Raw genomic sequence first — 26,523 nt, forward strand, 5'->3', positions numbered from 1 at the left:
CCTTCCTTCCTTCCTTCCTTCCTTCTTTCCTTCCTTCCTTCATTCCTTCCTTCCTTCCTTCCTGGTATTGGGGATTGCTAAATTATATACTGAGCTTTTTTTTTTTTTTCGAGACAGGGTCTCACTAAGTCTCCAAGATGCTCAGGCTGGGCCTGAACTTGCAACCCTTTTCCTTACCTCAGCATCCTGAGTAGCTGGGATTATAAGTATGTGCAACCATATTTCACATATCTTCTTTCTTTTTAATGTTTAGTTTGTAACCATAAAACTTACCTTTTAGCCAGGTGTGTAGCACTTTCCTGAAATCCCAAGTACTCAGAAGACTGAGGAAGGGCTGGTGAGATGGCTTGGTGGTCTAAAGCACCTACTTAGAACAAGCTTAGCAAAGCACAGGGAAGGCGGTTCAATCCCCCAGCACCACATGCCAGCCAGCCCCGCCCCCTGGTGGGCTGAGCTGGCCACACATACACACACACACACACACACACACATAAATAAATAAATTAAAAAAAAAAGACTGAGGAAGGAAGATTGCAAGTTCAAGACAATGACTGGACAACTTAGTGACACCTTGTCTCAAAATAAAATTTGAAAAAAGGGTTGGGGACTTAGTAGTAAATACCCGAGTTCCTTCCTCTGTACCACAAACAAAAATTTTTCTCTCTTAATGCTGTTTTAGTATTCCTGGTATATTGACCATATTTATCTTTTGTTTTTAACAAAAAAAACAATTTCACCACATAGTCTAGGCTGATCTGAAATGCAAGGCTGTTCTCCTGCTTTAGCCTCTTGAGTGCTGGGATTACAAGCACATGCTACCATATCTGGCTGAATACTTATTTATGTATTTATTTCATTTTTATGTATTGGTACAGGGTCGCACTATGCAGCTCAGACTCTTAGTGATCCTCCTGTTTTCAGCCTCCTCAGTGCTGGGATTACAGGCATGTGCCACCAAGCGCAGACTGGGTCACTGGCTCAGTGTGCAACCCCCCGGAAGGTGTGGGTGGCACAGCCTGTGAAACCAGGGATCAAACCCTGGTCCTTGTGCATCACTTTTTTTAAATGTCCTTGTTTATAGCTAGTAAGTTTAAACTTGAAATCTGTATTGTTTAATACTAAAATAGCTGCTCTATCTTTTTTTTTTTTTCACATAGTGGTTCAGGCTGACCTTGAATTCACTATGTAGCCCAGGCTGGCCTTGAACTCACAGTGATCCTCCTGCCTTACTCTTTCCTGAGTTCTGGGGCTACAGGCATGCAGCATCATGCCTGGCTGTAGCTTTCTTGTTCTTACTGCTGACATAGTATGTATCTTTTCCCATCCTTCTACTTTCTTTTTCTTCTTGCTTTTCGAGGTTTTAGGAGATGGGTCTCCCTATGTTGTTTATGCTGGCTGCAAACTCAAGTAATCTTCCTACCTCAGACTCCCAAGTAGCTGGGAACAGGCATGTGCCACGCAGCCTTCTCCTTTCAATTTATTATTGTTTTTGTATGTTCCAGTACTATATGTAAACAGTATGCTGCTGGGCCTTTCTTGTTTATTCATCCTGAAAGTTGTGCTTTCATATATACACCTAGTTATTTATTAACATTTCTGGATTTAGGTGTGAGATTTTGGTGTTCATTTTTTTTAATTAATTAATTTATTTATGTGTGTGTGTGTGTGTGTGTGTGTGTGTGGCCAGCTCAGCCCACCAGGGGGCGGGGCTGGCTGGCATGTGGTGCTGGGGGATTGAACCGTGGTCCCTGTGCTTTGCTAAGCTTGTTCTAAGTAGGTGCTTTAGACCACTGAGCCATCTCACCAGCCCTTGGTGTTCATTTTTTGTTTCCTCTATTATTATTACTATTATTTTGTATTTTAGAGAAGGGTCTTCAGGGTAATCAAGGTCTCACTACTAGATCAGACTTGTAGTGATCTGTCTGTTTACAGCCTCCCAAGAGCTGGAATTGTAGGTACGTGGCCCAAACATCCAGTCTCAATTGCTGTCTCAGCTTGCCCCGGGGCGGGTTGGCACAGCAAGCCTGGGGATCGAAACCCTGGCCCCTGTGCCTGCTTGCAGGTGCTTTAATCCGCTGAGCTATTTCGCCGGCCCTTGTTTCCTCTGTTTTTAAAAGCATGCCTTTGGACAATTCACTTTCTACATCTGTTTCTCTGTAGGTAAGATAATGGTGGTAACAACTAGCCTTGTGGTTATGGTGGAAGTTTAAGCAATAGATAACGCAGGACAGGCTTGAGCAGTGCATGGGCATGCTGCCAGTTCTGCCCAGGAAAATCAAACACCTTGCCTGGCAGCTCGCGGGCACCTGTTTGGTCTACAATCATGGGAAAGAATCTGGCTGGCTTGGGCTCTTCCTGCACACTAACTAGACCCTGAAAAAGTCTTAGGTCTCTGCCCTGGAGTGCGGGCTGCAGAGCAGGCACGTTCCCAGAGCTCGTCTCAGAGGCATCCTTTGGGAGTATGCTGCGGTGGCAAAGCATGGCTGCTGCTGCTGGCTCTGCTGTTGGGTCCTCTGAGCTCAGCTCAGGCCTGTGCACACATGCAGTGTGTGACTCTTGACAGCAAACGCTCACAGACTTTGTGCTTCTCAAGGGCCCTTATGTCCATCTTTTGCCTATGCCACTGCTGCTTCCCAGGTTGCCATGTATTCATGAGCCTGACCTGTGGGGTTCCCCAGATGCCAGTCTCAACCATACGCCAACCACCTACCACCCCCCTCAGCATGCAGCTGGTATAAGACTGATATTGAAAATTCACGGCATTTGCAGGTATAGGGCCTTTACTTGTGCTGGTTCTTCCATCCGATCTTGCTACATGGAAAGCCCTCCACCCTCCCTGTATTCTCAGATGGCCAAGCCCTACTTATCCTTTAGGGCTTAAATAATTTCCACTTCCTGACCCTGAAGCTTCCCCAATTCAGTTGGAAGCAGTTGTGCATCCCAGTGTTTTCTCTTGGCCTAAATCAGTTTGAGCAAGGAATTTCTGTCCCTTATAATCTCAAAAGGACTGAAGCAGGCTGTTTCCTGCCCGTGGTCTCTACAAAAATAATTCATTGATTCAACTCTAGGATGGAAACTCACTGAGTCTGTGTGTGTGGCACACGCCTGTAACCCCAGCGCTGGGGAGGATGAAAACATAAGGATCACTATGAATCTGAGCTGTGTAATGAGACCCTGAACCAAATACATTAAAAAAAAAAAAAAAAAAAAGCCAGACTCATTGAGAAAGATCCCCGTGCTACAGGCCTCTCAGAAAGCAGGTGGATTGCTCTGCATCATCCATCAGCTTAGACAACAGAGACCCCGACAACCTCTCCTTGTGACCCTCAGGGTGACCAGCTTCAACCCGCCACCTAGTGAGCAGGGAAAGCAAGGTCCAGACAGTGACTTGCCCCAGACTTTTCAGGTAACACAAGTGCTGCCTGACCTCAGCATCCATGCCTCCTATCAGAGAAGGTTCTAGTAAATGCTGGGTCACAGAGGTGTCTCAGGAAAGCATGGTGTCCTGGGGGAACAAAACAAGTCAGAGCCAGTTCTAGAGGCAACCACATCTTTATTAATAATCTCTGCAGCTGAGCCAATAGAGTCCCAGTCAACTAGGGAATTTTAGTGGATGACACAGGTCCTGGGCAAGTGTGTTAGCATTTCTACTGGTGACTGGGACAGGACTGGGGGAGAGATTGCAGGCAGGCACATGGCAGGGGATCTTCCCAGGCTGGTACACAATTAGATCAGGTCCTAGAGGGAAACACTGCCATCTCCCCAGAATTAAGGAAGACATAAAGCAGGAAATGGTGAAAGTCACAGCAATAGACAGCTCTAGGGATCAGAAAGGCATTTCCTGATGCAGGCAACTTGCTAAGGCTGGAACCCACCTGCCCCCACCTGGAAGTCCTCAGGCTCAATTCAGTTGTTGTCATGGGGGACAGGGGCCTAGGAATCTGCTAGTAGGAAAAATGGAACTAAACTGAATGTTTTGGATCAGTACTAACAAATCAGGAAAACACACATTATAGGTACAGTCATGAAACTTCTATGAAAAACTCACATCACCCCTTTACTTGGCAAGCTTCCTAGCCCGAAGCTCACCATGACCACCCTCCCCGCCCCATGGCCTCCCCTTTAGTTCTTTGCATGTGCCAACAGCAGCACTCCCGCCTACCTGCCTCCTCCCTTCCCCTGCCTTGTCAAAGGACAGGTAACCTAAGTGTTTGTTTACTCCTGTTCCCCTCACCGGGCCTGATGCTTTCCCAGGAGAGAGCAGGGGGCCCTATTCACGTTGTCACACCAGAGCCTGGGGAATTTGAAGCCAAATGAAGTGGTTTGCTGTCTCCTGGTGCGTTTGGAGGAAATACATGCATCTGTGTCTATAAGGGATTTCTGGGGAGTCTGGATGTGGGGATTTCAAGCCATGTTCACGCCTGAGATGATAGCTTCTTCTGGGTTTGGGAGAGGCGAGTAGGAGAAAAGGAGAGACGGTACAAGCCCAGCAGAGGCTCACAGAGAGGACCGGGTCAGAGTGGGTGCGGGGGTGGGGTGGGGTAGGGGACCAACAGGTAAGGGAGGGTAGCGGGAAGCGCAGAGTCCGGAGCCCGGAGTCCCAAGGTTCAGAACCAGCAGGGCGACCACATGAGCGAGCCCAGCGCTGCGCCCGTGGCAGCCCCAGCCAGCATGCCCATGGCCAGCGGGGCGCCCGAGCTGTAGCAGGGGTCCTCCCGCACCACCACGTGTGTCACGCCGGGACCTGCGGAGAACCAGAGAATCTGATTTCACGGGGAGGAACAGCTCCTCTGTGAGTCACAGATCAGCGTGACTCCGCCCCAAGTCAACTCTAAGGCGCGGAGCCCATTCTGCTGCTTCCCAGCTGGGGACACCGAGCCCTTGACGTGCTCAGGGCTCCATTCCCGCGGCTTTCAGGCTTTGCATCTGCCTCAAACGTGCGGGGACTGTGGGGCCAGGGCTGAGTGGCGGGGCAACTCCAGGATCAAGATCTTAAGCATTAGGGCGCCGCACCTGAGTGGGCTCCATAGCCCAGGCTTTGGAGCGAGAAGAGGTTGCAGTCCCCATATGAACCACCAGGGGTCGCTATCAGCTCAGGAACGGTACCGAGAGGCCCTGGCCGAGCTGGGGCCTCCTGTCTGGAGAGCTGGTCTGATCTAAGGTAGGGAGGGCTATTTCGAATCACAGGACGGGAAAGGGCTTGTGGAACTCCCAGCTCTGGAAAATCTGGGATCACCCAAAGCGTGAGGCCAGGTCCCGACGGGCCCGGTGGGCAGGGCCTGATGCTGGATCTAGGCAGGCCTTGCGCTGCGCAGGGGCTTACCTGCATAGGGCGGGCCGTAGTAGCTGCGGATGTATGTGGCCTCATGGGCATTGGGGGGCACCACCTCGTAGTAGTCCTGGTATGGGCTGTAGACACGCACCTGGGGAATCCGACTTGGTCAGCTGCCCTGGAACTCCCTGGCCTGGGTTTGGCCTCCCACTCCTTGCTTCCTCCCTCCCCCAATCCCCACCCCAGAGAGCCTCCTTTTAGAGTTTAGAAATGGGTCCCCAGGTACCAGTCAGCTCAGGAGGGAGGACCTGCCTCTCACAAAGTCCTTGCTTTTAAATTTTCTGCTTCCTGGGCAGGGGAGATAGCTCAGGGGCATAAGCACCTGCCTCACAAGTGCAAGGTCCTGAGTTTGATCCTCCTGTACTGCTAATACTACTACTACTACTTCTACTACTACTACTAATAATACTACTAATAATAAAGGTTCTGCTCTCATCTGGTTCCCAAGTCATGCCCTTTCTGCTGCCCTGGTCTGCCTGAAAAATTTTTCTACGGTTCCCAATTTCTCTTCATGGGTCTGGGCTTTTGTTTCATTTCTTTGGGTACCAGGAATTGAACTTAAGACCTTGCATTTGCCTGGTAGGCATTTGTGACACAGAGCTATCTCCCCAGCCTCTCTCTTCATGGGTAGTCAAGTATTTGCTAGCAACTGTACAATGATCTGACTTAGAGAAACTGGACTGATCATTCTCCTAGACCAAGGAGGGTCTAGGCCAAACCCCAGTAAGGAAATAAAAGGTTGAGGACAGAAGGGAAAAAGGATGGGCAAGGGAAGGAACACTCGTAACTAAACTACTACCGAGCAGCTACTGCGTGCTGGGTCTGGAGGGAGGCATCCATATGTGTAACCTCCAGGCGTTATTCTCACAGTGCCAGAACTGGGACTGAGCAGAAAATGGTCGGTGCTTTCTCTGCAATTTACTTCCTACTTACCTTAATCATCAACTGGACTTCTACCAGCAGTTCAAATCTTAGGTCAAAAGTCACCCACTCTAGGAATCCTACCTGATCTTAAGAATAAATCTTTCCTGATTTTTTTTTTTTTTTTTTTTTTTAAAGACAGCATCTTCCTATGTACTTCAGGCTGGCCTTGAATTTTCAGAGATCCTCCTGCCTCAGTCTCCCTAGTGCTGGGCTTATAGGTGTGCACCACCATACCTAGACTTCCTGAATTCTTTTTTCCTTTTCAAAGTTTTATTGATAAACATATAGCAATGAGACAGTTTCAAATCAAATCGAAAGTACAGTTTCAACAAATAATACACTGCATACATTCTTCTCAGTGGTTAATTGCTGTACAAGATGCAGACTTGTGATCTTCCTGAATTCTTTATGGACTATATTTGTGCCTTATCTTTTGTCTCTCCCTGCCTACCCCCTAGTGTGAACTACCTTTGGGCAATAACCTATTAATCTGTGTCATTAACAGGGCTTAGTGAATGGAAGGAACCAATAAATACATTCTGGTTTAAACAGAAACACTTATTCTAAACCCCTTATTTTACTCACGTGGCAGCATATCTAGAGAAGTAGCAAAATCTCCTTCTCTTCCGGATCCTTCCTCTTAGTCTTTTTATATGTCGCTCATAGGGCTTCACACCTGAGTGGTTCAACTGCCACCAGAAGCCCAGGTTGTCTCAAACTCCACTACCTCAAAGTGGTTACATCTCCCCATCTCCCCAGTGTGTTCTCTTCCTGTCAGTGCTTCTCTCTGTAAACGCTACCACTACGCATTCGAACCAAGGAATCGGGCTGGCACCTCTGTCATTGCACGCTTGCCTTTCATATCCCACTAGCCACCAGGCCGCATGGCTTTATTTGCTCACTATGCTCTTCTGTCTATCCTTTTGGCCAGTGCCAAGAGAATAAGCCAGTGGTTTTAGCAATCTAGCTTCTGAAAAATGCTTTTCAAAAAAATGCATAGGAGAGAAGAAGCCAGACCACAGAAGGCTGAAGAATGGTTGAGGTAAAGGACACTGACGTGCTGGCATTTGTCCTGAGAAATTCAGCTATAAAGGGACATTCTCCAAGCACACCTCATGACTTTGTCTCCAAGCCATTTCCTTCGATAGTGACTCCTCCTTACCTGTCCTTACTCAATTATCGAATTTGTCTTTCAGAATCAGCTCAGGTATGGCTCTCCTCAAGCCCAGGCTCTGGCATCCATCTGGATATCCACAGCCCTCAGACCGCCCTCCCTCACACTATGATCAATGACAATGTGTTATTTGTTTCCCCGTGGGTTTTCTCCCAGCACACATGGAGACCCCTCCAAGCTCAATCAGACCTAACTGGAATATGCCAGGGGCCTAGGAAATGCTTACTGGATTTAGCTAAAGTGACTCAGCTACAGAGCTAAACTGGAACTAAAGTTGCCCAACTCTGAGTTGAATGAGATTCAAGTTATGGACTAAAACAGTCCCTGGGGAGTGCAGGAAACTGAGATAAGTAGTAGTGTTGGTCCTCAGTCCCCAGGGAGGCTCATTGGTGTGGTCAGATTGGGGCTCCAAACACAGAAAGGGCCAGCAGGATGAAGCACTCCTATCCACTGATGTTTTGGAATCTAAGTCTAAAGCTTCTACCTGTGCTGGAGCTGCAGGGAGCCCGTGGCCTTCTGAGGCCCTGGAGAGGGTGGAAAACACCACCTCATTGCCCCTGAGATGCTTGTTTCTACCCTCCAGTCTGGGAGGCCCAGAAGTAAACTCATGCAGGTCTCCTGGCAACTAGTGGGGCCACCCCAAGAGACCTCATGGACAGAACCTGAGGATTTGCTCTCTGATCCTCTCCCTCTTCAAAGTCTTTGCCCTTCCTGTGCACTGGGACAGTGTTGACCAATCAGGGGGTTGTGTGTAAATTACCCACTTCAGATAAACCTCAGTCTCTTAAGTCCTGCATTTTGACATCAGCACTTTAAACAAACTTGTATTCTAGGTTGGGGTGTGCAGGAAGCCTCAGAACAATGACTGGAAGTCCCAGACTTGTCTCTGAGGAACTCATTGACATGTATCAAGTCAAGTAACCTCCTGGAGCTTCAGCCTCCTCACTTGCAAAGTTCTCCCCACACTACTCTTGCCCAAGGTAACGTGCGAATCCAGCAGAATCACGTCTCTGTAACGAGGTGGGCCAAGGCTTCCAGGTTCAGGGGCTCTGCCTGTTAGAATCACCAGGAACAATTTTTAAAGCTACTGCTCTCCTAGGCCACACCCCAGATCTATGAAATCTGGACATCAAGAGGCAGGACATGAACAGTTGTTGTTTTAGTCCTACGCAATTCTAACACAGCACCACTGAGCACACTGGAGTTCAAGGTGGACCTAAGACCACAATGTCCTAATTGAGCCCCCATGCCAGCCACTGCTCAGCACTGGGGATAGAGAAAGGATTCAGGTCCAAGTCCTGCTTGGAGAAAAATTCACGTAGGGGAGAGAAAGAACTAGACTAAATTACAGTGAATCACAGTAATGTCACATAGAGGTTTTCCCTCCCTCCTTCCTATCTTTTCCTCTTCTCCTCCCCATTCAGTAAAAATTGTCTGAGACCTATTTGTGCCACATGCCTGTGTGCTAGGAGCAAGAGGACAGAGTAGATTGTCCCCATCACTGAGCACTGATTTTACATCTAGTCTGTATCCATCCCCGTGCCAGGCTCCCTAGTGGCTGAGCTAGTTAAAACCTGGTCTTTGCCTTGGAGGAAGTTATAGGTCTCAAGTAAGGCAAAAACAGGAATAAACCAGCAAATAAAGACAGCACTAAGTAACAGTGGCATCTGCTGTGGGAGGGAGTGACAGTGCCTGAAGTCTGGGAAGTCCTCACTTTGGAGGTGGTAGCTTTTGGGATGGGCCTTCGAGAAGTCGAGAGGTGAATGAAGCAGCAGAGTATAGCGCGGAGAACAGTGCGCGTGCACAGTGGCTGGAAAGGGAGAGTGGAGCGGCAGGGCAGAGGGAGCAGTGGTGGCTTGGCACAGGCATGAGGGGATGTGGCAGGTGAGGTCAGCAGATTCCACAGGCCTCGAAAGCCACGCTGCGTTTGGCATCCCGTAAGAGCCAGAGAGCCATGGCATGTTTGCGAGCAGAGAAAGGAGGCGACCTTGTTTTGGATGCTCAGTCTAGTGGCCAGAAAGGAGGCAGGAGGGATGAACCAGCACTTACCCAGATCCGCCTCTCAACTTTACAGGGGCTCCATGAGCGGGTCACGCACCTGACCTTGGGGCAAACCCGTCGGTTCCTGGGTGGGACGGTGACTCCAGCTGGGGCCTGCTCAAGCCGCAGAAACCCAAGAGGGGGGGAGGGAGGGACATGTCAGAGGCCCTTTACACCTGGAGAGAGTCGAGCTCTTGCCTGTTTGCTGGGCTGGGACGGGGTGGAGGTGGTGGTGGGGAGGGTGGGGCTCTTCTTTAGCGCATGGCAAGGTGGGAGACCAGAGAGGATTGATGGCTGCCAGAGCAGCCTGGCCAGCAGCCTCTTTCCAACCTACTCTATTTGTTTCATACAGCTGGGCTTCCAGGCTGCAGGGAGAACGGGGTAGACCTGATCTGCCTTCTCATGCTCCTGGCCGCTTCCATCACCAACACCCCAGCCTCGCCCCTGACTCCACGTCCCTGGGCTCCATGTTCCCTGGTACAGCCAGAGTCAAGGACCCTTCCTGAGGCTTCTACCCAGAATGGAGCGGAAGCTATCACTCACAGAGGGACACAGCACAGGTCACTCCTACACAGGCATGAGCAGCAGCTTACACACACAGAGGTGAGCACAGATGCGGGCAGACAAGGGCACAAAGACAGAGGCACAAGCATGCCTCGTAAGCCCCGGGCCCCCAGGGATGCGCGTGTGTATGGAGCACAAGGAGGTAGGGTAGAGTAGTGGTCTAAGGCAGCAGGAGGGTGGACAGCAGAAGAGGGACGAGACAGCTTCATAGAGTCACAGATACAGAACGGTCAGCTCTCACCTCCTTCCTTCCGCCTCTCTTCATGGAACCCATCAGCCCTACACAGAGGCAGTCTAGAGTGCACAGCTCAGGTAGCCCAACTGGAGTCTTCCCCTGGTGACAACTGTTCCAGCCTCCTCACTATTCTCCACCTGGAAGCTCCAAGCAGCCCTCCCGCTATCTCTTACAACCTTCAGGAAAAGTCCAGTTCCTCCAGCTGGACTCTGAGGCCCTGGGCAGATGACCCCAGAGGTCACATCTCCTATGTTATTCCCTCCCTGCTAAACCCTGTGGCCAGGCCAGCTGTGGGCCTTCGCCACACACACACACACACACACACACACACACACCCTCACAGAGCCTCACCAACCCAGGCTCTAATTCAGGCTTTCCCACTGGCTGAGCACTCTGACTTAGGACAGGTCCCTTCTCTGAGCCTCAGCTTCTTCCCTGTAAAATAGCCCTAATAATACCAAGTCCCAGACATCCCCCATCAGGATGGCTGGAAGATGATGTAAGGAGGTGCCCCCAGTAGGTGGAGGCCCAAAGGAGTTTCTCAGTGTGGCCCAGTCTCCTCTGCTGCTTCCCAGTGGACTTTCTCTCTAGCTGAGAGGAGGCTCCACTGCGGCAGACAGGAGGAGCAGCTGTAGGTTCTGTGATCTGGCAGGTGGGGGCGGAGGCCACACTAGGCCTCCTTGGCAGCTATTCAAACTCGCAGCTCCTTCAGTCCTCAGCTTATCTCTACAGCAACGCCTTAGCCCAGACCTCCAGCCTGTACCAGAGACACTGTCCCAGCCTCCTACCGGGTCCCAGGGTACCCACTCTTCCCTTACATTTCATTTCCTACCTACTAGCCTGTCTTTAGAACGGCAAAACTGATCCGATCCAGTCTGATCATGGCATCCCTTTGCTTAAAACTTTCAAAGCCTTCCTGATGCTCTCAGAAGAAACCAACATGTTTAACACAAGCCCCCCAAGGCTGACCCTAGCAACCTCTCTTCTTCATTGACTCTCCCTGAGCTCCAGCCACCCCCTATTCCTTCTGCTCCTCAACCTGCCAACACCTTTACCCCTCTCAGTTCTCCCTTTGCAGGCAGAACCATTGCCTTCTCCACATCCCTACACCCTCTATCTACTTTCTGTTTGTGCTTCGAGTCTCAGCTTAAGCCTCATCTGAGGTTCCACCTGGACAGGCGACTGTTGAGATGGAAGTGCTAATTAGTTGTTTCACATCTAGCTCACTGGGCTGAATCCAGGGGGGCAAGAGCCCATATTCCCTTGGTTTACTTCTGATGCCTGAACCTTGGCACAAAGGCTAGCACATAGTAGGAACTTGCTAAGTATTTGTTATGTGGATCTCAGCCTTATTATCTGCAGAGAGGGAATGATCTAGGTGTTCTAGAATTACACCTTTACCGTGACTGGCACATGATAGTTGCTCCATAAAAGCCCCTTTTCCCTCACTTCTATGTCACCCCCTTCAAGTCTTCAGGGAAGCTTCTCTTCTCTCCTTTATTTCACATTCAGCTAGCTCTTGGGGTGTCAGCTGGCTGGCCTCTCCCCTTTTTCCACATGGACTCAGGGTAACCAAGTCTGTATAAGTCTGTGCCCACTAACTCAAGAGCCCCTGGCAGGTGGAGACCGAGTCTGAGTCATCCATGATTCCATGGCACATGGAGCTGGGAGGAAAGGAGAATGGGGCTCACCGGGGTGGCATTTGCCTCCAGCAGCGCCGTCTTCCATGCTCTGCAAAGCAAACCCCATCACACCATGAGGAGAAAGTTTGAGGGAAGGGAGTTTGGGGCTCTCGTATTCTAGATTTTCCTCCTTAAAGCAGGTTTTAGTCCCAGTCTCTTATGAAGGGGAAGATCTTTCTGATTCTCTCAGGTAGACGAAAGCAAGCCCTTCCCTGCCTGTCACAAGATGCAGCCTGGGTCAGACTAATTCACTCTACAGTCCTTTCCTCTTGGGAAGCTCTAGGTGCCCCATCCACACAGACGACAGTTGGACTTGGGGGTCTCGGAGGGCTCTTCCCACTCTAACATGCCTGAGCAGGTTTTCCAGCTGCAGCCCACCTCCCATCCCAATCCTAGGAGCACAGTTCCCCAAAGCTGTGGCCCCAGAGCCCCAGGAATGTCCAGTGGACAATGGACAATTGGGCCTTTATTGGTTGCCATGGCAGCTGGCTGGGGTGGACAAGGCTGCTCTGTGCTGTCTGCCTAGAGTTCAGCTCCCCACAACTCCTGCACACCCATCTCTTTCACCATCCTCTAGCACAAAGACTTGGACTCCTTCTCAGTCCAGAGTAGGAAGGGAAGGAATGTGTGGGAGCAGATGGCACCTGCCCCAGAGCCGGGTTTGGATTTGCCCTGTTATGGTGCCTGGGCAGCTGCCTCCGTAGGCAGGTCTCTCCTGCAGATCCAAGCCCGTCTACCAGAGCATCTGCTCAGGGAGCAGGAGGGAGGGTCCCTTAAGGATACAATTGGCTGCACCTCCACAGCACCCAGGTGAGGCTGACAGATTCTTGAATCTGACAGGCTTGCTCACTTGTCATCACTAACCTCTTCCGACCCCACACTCTTGCAGGCCCTGGGCACCCTCCACCTCCACACACTGAGCTCATCACAGTCCACACCAATCCCCAGGACTCATTCAGATCTCCTCCACCCAGCCTCCAGGACACAGGTTTGCTGTCAGGTCTTTATCCCGCTCCAGGGACCTGAAGATCCAGCGAGGAGGGGGCTTCTGGTTGCATTCCCTGAGAGCCTATCTGTCCTTTCCTGGGAGCCACTCACATGGCATCATCCCGGGTCTCTGCGCACAGATGCAGTTTGGAGCCCTCCCTTAGGTTCACAGTCAACAGCCCGTCACGGCTCCGGCCCTCTGGGGGCTGCACATCTGGAAGCAGACACACATATATGAGCTTTCCACAGGCCCAAACTCCTGCCAGTAATCAGGAACAAGAGCAAGAGCTGACTTCTGTTTACTGGCCTTTGCTTTCTCTGATTATATACACTTTCTTGGGATTCTGCTCTACTCTTTCTCTCCTCAACTCTGCCTTACTGGCTTCTTAGGCACATCTCTCAGGCTGCACCTTGAAGAACTGGGAGGTGTGCTATGTGACTGAGACAGTCACTTCTTTTGGCCCCTTTATTTTACATTCATTGAGTTCCTAATGCCAGTGCATCTGACTTTAACCTCTGCCACACAGTACAGGGGAGAAACTCAACAAAGGGCAGGTTTCTCACTTCAGACCTAACTAAACTGGAGTTCACAAAGGCCCAGAAGCAGTGTCTGCAAAGCTCCTGGAGAGTTTCAAGAGCCTTCCGTTTGCAGCTATTCTCAGACACAATGGGAGAGCCCTGCCTGTGCTCCCAGTGCCACAGAAGAGGGGCTTCTGCTTACCCTGACACTCTTGGCCGACCTTTATGTCACGGACGTTGAAGTGGATGAGCACGCGGTCTTCCTCATCCTGTGCTGTCTCATCATGGTAGTAGCCCAGAGTGCCATCGAGCCACAGCGCAAACCAGTTCCGCTTCCAGCGGCGGAGGATGGAGCCTGCAGAACAGTCCAGACCAAAGGCAGGCTGGCTCTCAGTGTTTAACTTCTTCCTTGTCTATCTACCTCCTGAAATGAGGGCAGGGCTTTTTTTTTTTTTTTGGTCTTACTCTCTGCCTCCCACTAGCCTGATACATAGTGGAGGCTCAATAAATGTGTTAAACAGTGAATGAACGATCAAACTCCTTGCTTAGGAGTTCCTAAGGCCAAGCTCAAGGTCTCTTCAAGGTCAAAGGCTTCTCTCTACTCTGAGCCTCCATCTCATCTCGGCTTGTGTGAGTCACTTCTGTCATTCTGCCACCACCAGACTGGGGTTTTAACTCCCCACACAGGTCCTGAAACCCGGCAGGGGCTGTTTTAGCTCTTGTTCAGATTATGACTCTGGAAGCCCCAGACTGCTATAGCTTCAGACCTTTTGCAACTGGAATCCTAACAGGAAAAGGGCAAGGCATAATAGCGCTGTTTCGAGCTTTATGGATTCCCAAGCAGAAGGATTTTTCATTTTGTTCCGGGGCCTTGCCTTGTGTCTAGCCCTGGGTCAGGGTGTTATGGATACATAGAGTTGAATCCAGACCCTGCCCTGGAAGCTCACAGCACAGGGCCAGTATTGAGCAGCGGAGTAAGGAGACCCACAGGTAATAACAGTTATATTATAGATCATTGTGGGTGCTGAAGAGGGAGCCTCTGACCCAGCTAGGGGCAGGCCGAGGAGTAAGGAAAAGCTGGGGAAGACTCATCCAAGCAGGGACTCTGGACTGGGCCCTGAGGAGTTAAGCAGACTCTTGCTGAGCACTTGGGAAGGGGAAGGACATCAGGCAGAGGGGAAAGCACAAAGGAGAAGGTAGAGGGCTCTGATGTCCTGGGAGAGGATTCACTTTTGCTGGCCTAACACACAGTTCCCACACCCCCGTCCCAGGATAAGGTACAGGGTGGACAAAGGCAGGGCCCTCAGTCACTCACTCTGTCTCCACAGCCAGCCGCCCCTCACCAGGGCCATTTCTTCAAAAGGGCTTTCCAGAGTGGAATCAGGTGGGACCTGTTGGAGGAGTCAGGACACAGGAGCCTCATTGGCAGTTCCACAGCAGCTCCCCAGAGAGAAGCCCCCCGGCCCATCCTCCCTGGGGAGGCACCCGGGAAATGCTCAGGCAGTGTTAGTAAACAACAAGGCCCAGGCAGCCTCCACCTCCTCCCATCCTCTGCTCCAGACAGAGAATGGGAGCTCTGTCTGGCAGGGTCAGCCGGGCAGCCATCCCCTGCATGCGGTGGGGGCTGGGATCAGAAGCCTTGGATTCCAGTCTCAGCTCCAGAACCATGGTCAAGCCCCTGCTCCTGGCGCCCTCCGCCTGGCCTCAGAGTCTGTGAAACTGGAACTTCCTTAGAATCGTGTCTACAGAGCGGGCAGAGACTGGGGTGAAGAACTCTTAAAATTCATGCAACATTAGCAAATGGGCTTCTGAAATGTTACACAGAGTATCAGCATCATGCCAGTGAGCGAGGGACTACCACGACTAAGAAAAGCCCCCTTTACACTTGGACCCCACGAGAGCCATTTAACAAGTGCATTACATAATAGTTTAACAGTAATTATGACTGATGGAACAGTATGTGCAGGGTATACCGCTCTGCTCTCACTTATTAGCCTACTTAAGCCTTCTAACAATCTTTGCTGTTATTCCAGTTTTAAAGACTAGGAAACTAGGGCCTGGAGAGGTGGTCTCTTGCTCAGACCCCTCGGTTAGTAAGCAGCCGCGGCTTCTCGCTACTATCCTACAGGTGCTGGGAGAACGTGTGCTCACCAGTGTGTGCGGTGGGGGACAGGTGCTGCTGGTCCTAAGGAGCCCCAAGTGACTCTGGAGAGCAGCAAAGTCGAGGAGCCGCTGCACAAACTATGAACTCACTTTGTCGCCACCACAACCCCGCTAAGTGGGGATCTGTGCACATACTATAAGGCGGACAAACTGCGAGCAAATGACTCGTCCCTGTACAGGTGGAGCTTGGACTGGAATCCAGGTACCCTTAATCTTGAGGGCGACTTACTTTTGAGCGGGTGCCTCTTCCCCTCCCCCACCTGCTCACGCCCGTAGCTGCGTAACAAGAGCTGGCACACCTGGGTGAAAGACCTGGTCCTGTATCTGTTTCTCCTGCCGCTCCCCACTTCTCTCCAGGCTCTGGCACAGATCAGACTGGAGGGCCAGATCCAAACACCCTCTCCACGCCCACTCCCGTAATGCACCCACCTGTCTACACCTGTTGCGGATGGTGCTGCCAAAACGGCCTGCTACCCGATGCAGCTGCCACCCCACCCCTTTGCGCCTGCGCCTTGTGCACTCACAGAGCCTGGGGCATTTCATTCCCCAGGCTGCGCCCGAGGCCTAGACACCCCGGGTTCAGCCCTCCCGCCCCGCCCCACCCCACCCCACCCCCGAAGGGGGCGTGGTTTAAGGAGGAGCTACAAAGACCCAGGCCTAATGGAAATTGTAGTCTGCAGCCCTAAGGTTGGCCGGAGGAGCTCACTGGATAGCTTTTCCCAGTACTTGAGAAGTCACGCCTGCAATTTTCTTTTCTCCTTTTTGTCCCCAAGACGGTAGTCTCGTTAGGTTGCCCAGGTTAGCATCGAGCGATATTCCTGCGTCCTTCACTTGAGTGTACAGGTTTGCACTACCACACTGTTTGTTTTCCTGTTCAGATATTTGTTTGCTAATTTGTGATAAAATACTTCTATCTTCTTGTGGTGCTGAGGATCAAACCCACGGGCTCACACAGGGTAGGCAAGGATTCTACCACTGAGCTACACTCCCAGGCTCTATCATAGAACACTTTTCTTTCGTAGCAGGAATCAAACTCACAACCTCATACGTGCCAGGCAGGTGCTGTGCCACTGAGCCAGATCCCCAACCACATAAAATACTTTTTCTTAGGAATTTGTGGCTCAGGTCCTAGCTTCCAACAAAACTAAACAGGAAAATCAAAAAAGAGGGAAAAACAGAAAAGGAACAGTAAATGTACCCAAAATGGAGGTGGCCTTGCAGGCAAACTGCCCAAGGACAAGGCCATTGAGAAGGTTCACAGAAGCAGAGTGTGGTGGCGCATCTGGTCCTGGGATCCAGCACTCTGGTCGGCTGAGGCAGGAGGATCACAAGTTTTAGCCCAGCCTGGGCAGGACTTGGTGACTGAGCCAGGGATGTAGCTCAGCAGCACAGTGACTGCTTGGCAAGCACAAGGTCCTGAGTCCAATTCTCAGTATCAAAAAGCAAAACAAAAACAAACAAACAAAAAAATTTAATGACTTAGTGAGACCCTGTCTCAAAATAGAAAATAAAAGTGGGCCAGGTCCAAGGAGCAAGGTGCAGTGTGGCGTCCCTGCAGCTCCAGGTACACAGGACGAGGGTCTCCCAGGACGAGTAGCAGCCTCCTTCGACACCCAAGGGCTCCATGCGGAGCTGGTCAGAAAGTTGAAGGGTCTCTGGTGTGTTTAAAAATAAAATGCGGGGCTGGCGAGTGCACCAGCAATGGCAGGTGAGAAAACCACAGCATTGTCAAGACTCTAACCCAAGACTGCAAGTTCAGGCCAGGCTAGACATCTTAGTGACTTACCAGGCCACTATCTTAGACTTTAGAAAAAAAAAAGAAAGAAAGAAAGAAAATGCCAGCACTTAGGAGGCTGAGGCAGGAGGATTGACATGAGTCCAAGGCTAGCCCAGGCTACTTAGTGAGTTCAAGTTGCCTGAACTACTTAGCCAGACCCTGTTTCAAACAAACAAACAAACAAACAAACAAACACCCAGAAGCTGGGGATGCAGTTCAGTAGAAGGTCCTGGGTTCAGTGCCCAGAACTGGTGGGGGGAGTATTGGAGGGGTTCAATTGGAGAAGGAAGAATGTTTATCTGTCACCTGAGTCTATCCTACAGGATCATTTATTTCAATAGCTGAACCCCAAGCCCCCACTTACATGGGAGCAGACACAGGATATCATTCAAAGATCAGGGGCCTGCTAGGACCTAAAAGGTCCCTGGTCTCACCTCCTATTGCAGCACCCCCCTCCCCTTGGCACCCTCAACAGCCCTGGGAACTCTTCCTTACCGGAGTTGCCGGACTCATGGCTTCTGGGCAGTCAGGACAGCACTTCTGGGAAGGCTCCTGCAGGAGGGTATTTCCCTGAGCGACTTAGAGATAAGGGGATCAGAAGGATGCTACCAAGTGGGAGCCTGACAGGGGAGGAAAAGAGGGGAAGCACAGATCCTAGGGACAGTCGTCCCCTTTCTGCAGCCCTCGCCCTTCCGGACTGATTCACTCTGACCCTCAGTTCCCGGCCAAGACATCAGCGATACCGAGGTGGTCTTGGTTTAATGCCTCCGAGGACCCCAGACCCACTGCGGGGTGAGGGGTGGGGAGAGGTGGGTGCCCCAGAGGAGAGGGGCGAGTCCTCCACCTTCAGTCAAGGCGGGGCTAAATCTTCATCCCACCCTGCCACGGGGCTCGTCGCTCATCGTCCCTGTCTTGGCTGCATAACCTGGCTCCTTAAACTTCTCTCTCCCTCCTGGGCCCCTGTAGTGATGACCTCGAGCCACCCCGGTGCTTCAGCCTTCCGTGCAGTGCGTGCCCTGCCTAGGGATTCACCATGGCCGATCCTATTAGCCTCTGAGCTCATCCCCTCTTAGCCGCCCCAAGGACCAGATCTCCTGAACCGCGCTGTATTTTATCCCTGTGTCTTTAACGCACTGTCTGGTTCCTGGTCCTTTCCACTCCCACAAAGTTTCTCAAAGGGAGGTGGGGAGGAAGGAAAGGGGTGTGTGTGTGTGTGTGTGTGTGTGTGTGTGTGTATCTGGCAGTCTCCGGCCTCTCCCCAGCGACCCCTGCTCCCAGTTCTCCGAGATGGACAACTGGGCGTCCTCCTAGAAGGCACTGAATTAGGGAAGGTGTGATCATCTCCTAAATTTCATTTTCCTAATTTAGCAACCACATGAGGAGGGAAGATCCTCCAACAGCCCTGTAGCCTGCGGGAGAAAGGCTCTCTCCCCATGCTCTTGAAGAGGGGATGCTAAGACAGGCAAAAGGGGAAAAGATTCTAAGCAAACTGAAGCACAGACAGGGACACCAAATCTAAATATTTCAGACGTGGTGTATGTGTCCAAAATGTTGCCCAGTGACCCTCTTTGAGGTGTCGATAAAACTTTTGGATTTGTTGAGAGGGCATCCATACTTGTCACAATATTTTGCATATAATTCCCAGGAGTCACAGGCCCCTGAAGCCATGATCACCACTGGCTTTCTTTCCTTCTTTTCTTCTTTCTTTCCTTCCCTCCCTCCCTCCCTCCCTCCTTCCCTCCTTCCCTCCTTCCTTCCTTCCTTCCTTCCTTCCTTCCTTCCTTCCTTCCTTCCTTCTTGAGGCAGGTTCTTGCTAAGTAATGCAGGCTGGCTTTGAACTTGCTTATGTAGCCCAAGCTGGCCTCAAACTCAAGGTGATCCTCCTGCCTCAGGCTCCCAAGTGCTGGATTGCAGGCATGTTCCACTACACCTGGATGTTGGCTTGGTTTGATTCGCACTCTGTAGAGTTGGAAAGAATGTGGAGTGGCTGATGAGAGATGTGAGCACACAGTCCTGAGTTCCAGCTCCAGCCATCTGTTTATTTAATCACCTAAAATTATTGAGACTGAAGAGCCAATAAGTAACTTTCACGTTTCTGTTGTAGCTGTGGTACATCTACACAGAGCTATTTCAAAAGTTCCTGGTGGAAAATAAATAAATAAAATTCCTGGTGAATAAATAGCTCATAGATAATATAGTGTTTAGGGAATAGTGGACAGACTCATTGAATTCAAATGTACTACTTATATATTCTTTTTTTTTTTTTTTGTACTGGAGATTGAACTCAGAACCCTGCGCTTGCCAGGCAGGCACTTATTCTACTAGGCTATCTCCCCGACCCTACTACTTACATGTTCTAGAGAAATGTAATATGAGAATAACGTATTATTATCTCTACTAAGAGGGAAGTTGATATCAAGATGCAAAACCTTTTTTTGAGGAAAAAGAGTATTAGACTCCTAAAGATCCAATTTGGAGAAAAGTAAAATGTCTTGCAAGAAAGTGTTTTTGAAATTTTTGGGGGTTTGAGTGTGGTGACACATGCCTGTAATCCCAGCACTCAGGAGGCTGAGGCAGGAGGATCACTGCAAGTTCAAGGCCTGGACTATATAGACCCTTCCTAAATAAACAAATAAATAAAAATTAGGAAGTTATAATTCACACTCCATTAAATTAATCTTTTTTTTCCCATTTACATATTTAGTACAGGGTCTCACTACACAGCTCAGACTTGTAGGGATCCTCTTGTTTTCAGCCTCCCTAATTCTGGGATTACAGACATGCGCCACCATGCCCCGGACTCCATGACAGATGCAGTGCACCCAGTGGCGGGGCCACACAGCAGGCAGGACCCGGCATCAAGCCCTGGTCCTTGTGCTTGCCAAAGCAGGCGCTTAGTCCACCGAGCTATCTCGCCGGCCCTGAAATTAATCTTTTGAAGTGCAATGTTCATTGTTTCAGTACATTCCAGAGTTGTGCAGTCACCACCACTATCTAAATTCAGAGCGCTCTTAGTCACCCCCAAAGAAACCCTTATACCTCTTCGCAGTTACTCTCTTTTTCCCCATTCTCCTCCCCTAACAATCCTATGAATCTTTTCTGCTTTCTCTTTTGGAACAGAGTCTCACTGTGTTGTCCAGGCTGATACTGAACTCCAGGCTTCAAGTGGCCCTCCCAGCTCAGCCTCTTGAGTAGAGGGACTATTGGCACGTGCACTGCCTCTGACCTCCCCCCTGATCTGCTTTCTATATCTATGAATTTGCCTTTTCCATTTCATATAAATAGAATTACGCAATCTATGATCTTTGGTGACTGGCCTCCTCACTCAGCCTAAGATTTTCTAGGTTTGTTCATGTTGGAATATGTACCAGTACTTCATTCCATTTATTGATGACCAACACTCCATCATCCAGGGGATGAGGTTTGTGTTACTGTAACAAAATACCTGAGATAATAAACTGCAAATGAGGAAAAGGTTATTTGGGCTTACTTTTCTGGAGGCTTGAGGTCTCAGGTGGTTGACCTTACCTTTGGGTTGCGGTGTGGCTGCGCCCCATGGCTGGAGTATGTGGTGGAAGAAGGCACTCACCTCCTAAGAACTGGGAAGCAAAGAAGGAAGTAAAGACCTGTGTCCCACAGTCCCCGTTGAGGGCAGAGCCCCAGTGACCTATAGCTTCCTGCTAGCTTGCACCTTTTAAAGGTATCTACCACGTTCCAGTAGCCACAAAGCAAAGACACAAACAGTCAACACACCGAACTTTGGGGGCAGTTCCGATCCAAACCAAAACATATAGGGGTATCATGTTTCCTGTGGCCATTCACAGCTGGTGGACATCTGAGTGCTTGCCGCTCTTTAGCCATTGTATATCACCTGCTGTGAACATTTGTGAACCGGTCATTGTGTGTTCACAGGTTTTCATTACTCGTGGGGATGAAATTGCTGTGTCTTATGATAACTCTATGTTTAACATGTTGAGGATTATCAAACTGTTTTTTCCAGGTGATTGCATGTGGGAGGTCAGAGGTGAACTGAGGCCTAATTGACCTCCTCTGTGAGCACAAAGGAGAAGGACGACAAGCTGGGTGATGGCACATTGTGGGTTCGAGAGAGTTTATACAGCTGAGATTAAAGCGCTTACCCATGCACGTGCTAATGGATAACACGCGGCAGACGAACCTTGAGCCATACCTGGGTCTGTGTGAATAAAAGGAGGATGAGCCCATAGCTCAGGCCTCCTCTGCCGACAAGAGACGAGAATTCCTGGCTGCCCGCTTGCTACACTAAGCTCTGTGTCCCTTTGTCATTTGTCCTTGTTCATCCCCAGGTCAGGGGCGACAAACTATTAGCAGGGCTAGGTCCCTGCAAGTGGCACCCTGGGAGTGGGGAGAGATGAGAGGAGTGGGCGGGGGCTAGGGCCGGGGGTGTGGGCCGGTGTGCTAGAGTCGTGCTCACATGCTATGCACCAGCAGCTCTACGCGTTCTGGTGCTTCTGCTTCCCAGCCAACACGTACTGTCTCTCTTTCTTGTCACGGCTGTCCTACTGAAGGAGGTGTGTCATCTCATTATGGATTTCATTGGCACTTCCCTAAGGTTCAGTGAATGATGTTGAGCACCTTACTCTGCTTACTAGCCAGTCTTCTTTAGAAATATTTATTCTCATCTTGTGGCAATTAAAAAAAATTTTAGTACATGTTTACAGCATAATGATTTCACTCAATGTGGGGAGCTAGTACATATACACAACGTAATCTAATTCCTTTTTCATTCCCTTCTACTTTCCTCTGTCCCTCCTCCCTCCATTTCTTTGCCTCCTTACCATTTGTTATGCCCCTACCCTCTTTTGAGACAGGGTCTCACCATGTAGTGTAGGCTGGCCTTAAACTCACAGTGATCCTCTTGCCTCAGCCTCCTGCAGGCTGGGATTACAGGCATGCAATATCTCGCCTGGTCTGTCATGCCCATTTTTAAATTGCTTTTTACATTGTTTAATTGCAAAAGAATTTTAAGTTGATAAAATACAGAGATATATCAAAATGGTGGAAGAAGAGTAAGTGAAATGACCTAACAGCTCCACTGTATTTGAGGATTTTGAGTTACAGGGTCCTGAACCCAGAAGGAATGAGCGTGTCCAGAGGAAAATGTCTCCCACAAAGAATGATAAGGAAAGCAGTCACTTCTTGATGGAAAGCATCTCAGAGGGGCGTTTCCAGGCTTCCTGGAGCAGAGGGAGTGGAACGATTAGCTTCATGCATCAACCTGATTCGGCCACTGTACCCAGTCAATGAAACCCTACGCTAGGTGTTGCCGTAAAGATATTTTATAAATATGTATAACTTATGCAACAGGTTGAGTTTCAATAAGGGACACTGTCCTTGATAATGCAGGTGCCTCTCCAATCAGTTGAAGGACATGAACTGTAAAAATAAGAATTCTTGGAGGAAACAGAAAATCCAGTGACGGGCTGGATGGCAGCCTCAGCCCCTGCCTGAGAGTCTCCAGTCTGCCAGCCTACCCTCCGGATGGAGGCTCACCGGCCCCCACGCTTAGGAGAGCCAACTCCCTGAAATACTTGTCTTTATATAAAATATGTCTCCCTCTGCTTCTCTTTCTTTGGAGAACTCTGACTAACGCATGATGAAGGGGACATTTTCTTGCCTTGTGTTCCCCACTTGTGGCTCCTGGAAATACCAAATTTGGGGAAGCCTGGCTACCAAAGAGAGGATCTGAAGGGAAGGTGTTGAGAATCTTTTGCCTCAGAGGAAACAGCACCCCACGCCCAGAGGTAGGGGGTGCAAGTTCTCCTCAAAGAAACACACCATCTGGATCATCAGATGCGTGAGGAACTGCTTCCCTCATTCCTTGTCTCGTGTCTGTGCTCTGTCTGGAGATGCAGAGGTTTCTTTCGGCCTCCTACACTTTTAACCGACAACTAAGAGCTTTTGATTCAGGGAATTTAGGTTGGCTTTGAAAAGCACAAACTATTTTTGCAGTTTTGCTCCAAAGCCTTGAGCTTGCTTTCTGAAGGCCCTGTGCTTTTCATTTGTATCATTTCCTTCAGAACTTTCTCTCTGGATCAAAATAATGATCTTCCTGGAGACTTCGTTTCTTCCTCTGGACAAGGTTCAGTCGCTTCATTTCCTCTCTCCCAAAGATTTCGATCTCCACTTTCAGTGGAGGTTTGCTCAGCCTAGAGGCTCTTTAGATGATCCGTCACGCCAGCTTTTCTGTTTTCTTCCTTAGTGATCTTGATGTAGAATTGATTTTTCCTCCATCTCAGTGCTTAAGTGCCCACTTGACTTTTCCACAGTTAATTCCCTCCTGGCCTCTCTTGTCTGATCATAAATACTGTCTCTACCTCCTGATTACAAGTTCTTATCTGTGTTCTGTTCTCCAGGGGAAGCTAACACATTTTTCATATTTTTTTTTCCCCTTGCATGCTGGGGATTAAACCTAGGGCTTCACATGTGCTCAGAAAGTGCTCTACCGCTGAGCTCCACTCCCAAAGCCTTTCACCTTTAGGCAGGGCTCCCTTGGAGATGTCAGGCCGCTCTTGCCCATGCACCCTGCAGCAAAGCCCTCGATCTTTCTCCTGCTGCGCCTGTCTTCAGTTTGATTGTGCTCTTCCCTCTGTGTTTTCTCAGTGTGGTCTCTGCTTCTAGTGATGGGGTTTTCTGATGATGAAAGCAGGGTATCTTTATCTGAATATTGAGCTTTTGCTTTCCCAGCTGTTTTTCTATAAAGCATAAGATAGAACCAATCAGGACCTAAACGTGTTTAGGGAGAAGGCGTGTCTGGGCTTTATCTCCTTTTACTGCAGGGAGAAACTTGAGAACTTTGACTTTATTATAACTAGTGCTGAATTGGAAATGGCATGCTCTTGACTCTCCTCTCTCTCTCTCTCTCTCTCTCTCTCTATATATATATATATATATATATATATATATTTGGCTTTTTTGAGACAGGGTCTCATTATGCAGCTGAGGCTAGACTTGAGCTCAATTTGTAGCCCAGACTGGTCTCAAGCTTGCAATAACCCTCCTGCTTCAGCTTCCCGAGTGCTGGGATTACAGGTATGCACCACCACACCTGGCCTAAACCAATATTTTTAACTGGCTGAAAAATTTTGTCTGAAACCAAAAGCACTGTCAGTACCTGAACTGCCACAACACACATGAACTGCCGCCCGCTGCTGCCCGGGAAGCTGAGTGCTATCACACTGTTGGATGCTTCTGCACAGAACACCCCAGCATCTCCTCAGGTGGTCCACAGAGGGACTCACCAGAGAAAGAAGAAAGCCATAGTAAGTGCTCTCAGGTCACAAAGAGCACCCTGCTGTCACCAAGTCCTGCTGGGCCTACACATATTTCATAACAGATGTGAAGCAAGGTTCTGTCCAGAACCGAGTGTGCATCCGGCAAAGTGGAAAGACCTGAAAGGGGAAGCCAGGGGCAGGGGGACAGTTAGGCAGGACCAAGCTATTAAAAATCTTCATGTGCCAATCTTCTGAGCCACTTTCCTATGTCTGGGACAAAATATTCACCACCCTCAACTTAAAGGGGGACAGACTTGCGTTGTTTTGTTAAAGGAGGAAAGGTTTATTCAGAGTAGTTAGGAGAGGTTTCAGTTCATACTCAGCTGGCTCCAAGGCAGGAAGGCAGAGTGGCATGGCAGAGGGGCCCTGCACAGGAAAACCAACTCATGGTGGGCCGAAGGCAGCGATGCACGGAAGTAGAGAAAAAGCAGCAAGCGACGGGACTTTTTCTTTTTGTCTTTTTGAGACAAGTTTTCCCTATGCAGTTCAGGCTGGCCTTGAACTCACTTTGTAGCCTAGGCTGGTCTCAAACCCACGACAATGCTCCTGCCTTAGCCTCCCGAGTGCTGGGATTACACACTATGCCCAGCTGAGGGGCAGACTTACTTTGGGTCACAGTTCAGTCCATGGCTAGCTGGCTCAAGGCAGAAGCAGCATGTGGAGGGCAGAGGGCTGCTGCTCATCTCATGGCCGCCAGGAGGCAGTGTGCAGAGGGCAGGCATGGAGACGGGCCTGGCCAGTGCCTTGCCTCCTTGGACCAGAGTCCACTTCCTAACAACTCTGATGAATGTGGCACCCCACGATCCAATCCCCTTCCAAAAGGCCCACCTTGAGGGTTGGGGAGATAGCTTAGTGGAATAAGTGCTTGAAGCACAAGGTCCTCAATTCAGTCTCTGGTGCCACCAAAAAAAACAAAACAAAACAAAACAAAAAAACCCCAAAAAACAAAAAGACAAAGACACATGAGCTGTTAAGGGGACATTTTATGTTTTTCTGTTTTGTTTTGGTACTGGGGATCAAACTTGGGACCTTGCACTTGCCAGGCAGGTGCTTATACTGCTGAACTATCTTCCTGGCCCTGAGGGGACATTTTAGATCTAAAACACAACAAAAACTCTGTCTATGGCTGCTTTTTTCTACTTTTTTCTACTTGCTTTTTTCTTTTTGTGGCTTTAGAGACCTCTCTGCCCAGAAAATGCTTACCTTGTGGAAAGTGAGATGAATGAGTGAAGCTTCAAAGGTGGAACAGAGCCATCCTCTGCCATCCATGAAGATTCTCACACACCACGCTGTTGCCCTGATGGATGGCTCCACTGGGGAAGCTTAAAGCTACCATAGCGCAGGATGTCAGCAGAGGAGATAGCAGCTGCTCCAGCCCAATTCTCGTCTCGGTCACCACTGCTCCTCACCATCCTGCACTGTGAGAGTGACCAGGTCGCCTCACCTCTCTCAGTCCCCTCTCCTCACCTGCAGATGGGCAGAGCTGTCCAGCTCAGTAATGGTCATGAGGATCAACCCCAAAATGGACATAGGGGCCTGGTCCATGAGGGGTTCCATATATTTGCATGAACTATTATGTGATTTTTTTAGTGGTTCTATTACCCCAGGTTTTAGCAACTCATTTATTTATTTATTTATTTATTTATTTATTTATTTTTGGCGGAACCGGGGATTGAACTCAGGCCCTTGCTTGCCAAGGAAGCACTTATTCTACTGAGCCATCTCCCCAGCCCCAACAACTCTTTTATTAAGCAAGTATTTCAGTATCCCACCGAGATTTAACAAGAGCATGAAGACATAAAATACTTTTTTA

General features: G+C 49.7%; 1 protein-coding gene and 1 pseudogene across 4 annotated transcripts; one reads left to right on the forward strand and one right to left on the reverse strand.

Annotated features, from left to right (window-relative positions):
- Nucleotides 1–3,539: 3,539 nt before the first annotated feature.
- Nucleotides 3,540–16,172, reverse strand: Plekhb1 (pleckstrin homology domain containing B1). 4 transcript variants are annotated; one of them, XM_023702151.1, is made up of 8 exons: nt 16,050–16,172; nt 14,773–14,848; nt 13,660–13,812; nt 13,050–13,152; nt 11,961–12,000; nt 9,480–9,584; nt 5,324–5,423; nt 3,540–4,744 (listed from the first exon to the last, which is right to left on the reverse strand). In XM_023702151.1, exons 1-8 carry the CDS (start codon nt 16,161–16,163, stop codon nt 4,608–4,610), a joined length of 828 nt encoding a protein of 275 aa, XP_023557919.1. In that variant the 5' UTR covers nt 16,164–16,172; the 3' UTR covers nt 3,540–4,607. The 4 variants fall into 4 exon arrangements, with proteins under 4 accessions (XP_023557919.1, XP_004641981.1, XP_023557917.1 ...); XM_004641924.2 differs by lacking the exon at nt 9,480–9,584; XM_023702149.1 differs by lacking the exons at nt 9,480–9,584; nt 16,050–16,172 and adding an exon at nt 15,920–15,961.
- A 9,882-nt stretch (nt 16,173–26,054) lies between these two features.
- The window catches only part of LOC101568500, a 10,466-nt pseudogene continuing 9,997 nt past the window's right edge, over nt 26,055–26,523 (forward strand).

Source organism: Octodon degus, unplaced genomic scaffold (assembly GCF_000260255.1).
Source record: "Octodon degus isolate 3935 unplaced genomic scaffold, OctDeg1.0 scaffold00146, whole genome shotgun sequence".
NCBI classification, from domain to species: domain Eukaryota; kingdom Metazoa; phylum Chordata; class Mammalia; order Rodentia; family Octodontidae; genus Octodon; species Octodon degus.

What these genes read in the sequence shown, in the direction of transcription:
- Plekhb1 (XM_023702151.1), bottom strand. Translation starts at nt 16,163, where the DNA reads ATGAAATGCCCCAGGCTCTGTGAGTGCACAAGGCGCAGGCGCAAAGGG. An exon ending in TCCGCAACAGGTGTAGACAG is followed by an intron (nt 14,849 to 16,049) that starts GTGGGTGCATTA and finishes CTCCTCCAACAG; the next exon opens with GTCCCACCTGATTCCACTCT. An exon ending in GGTCGGCCAAGAGTGTCAGG is followed by an intron (nt 13,153 to 13,659) that starts GTAAGCAGAAGC and finishes GTCTGCTTCCAG; the next exon opens with ATGTGCAGCCCCCAGAGGGC.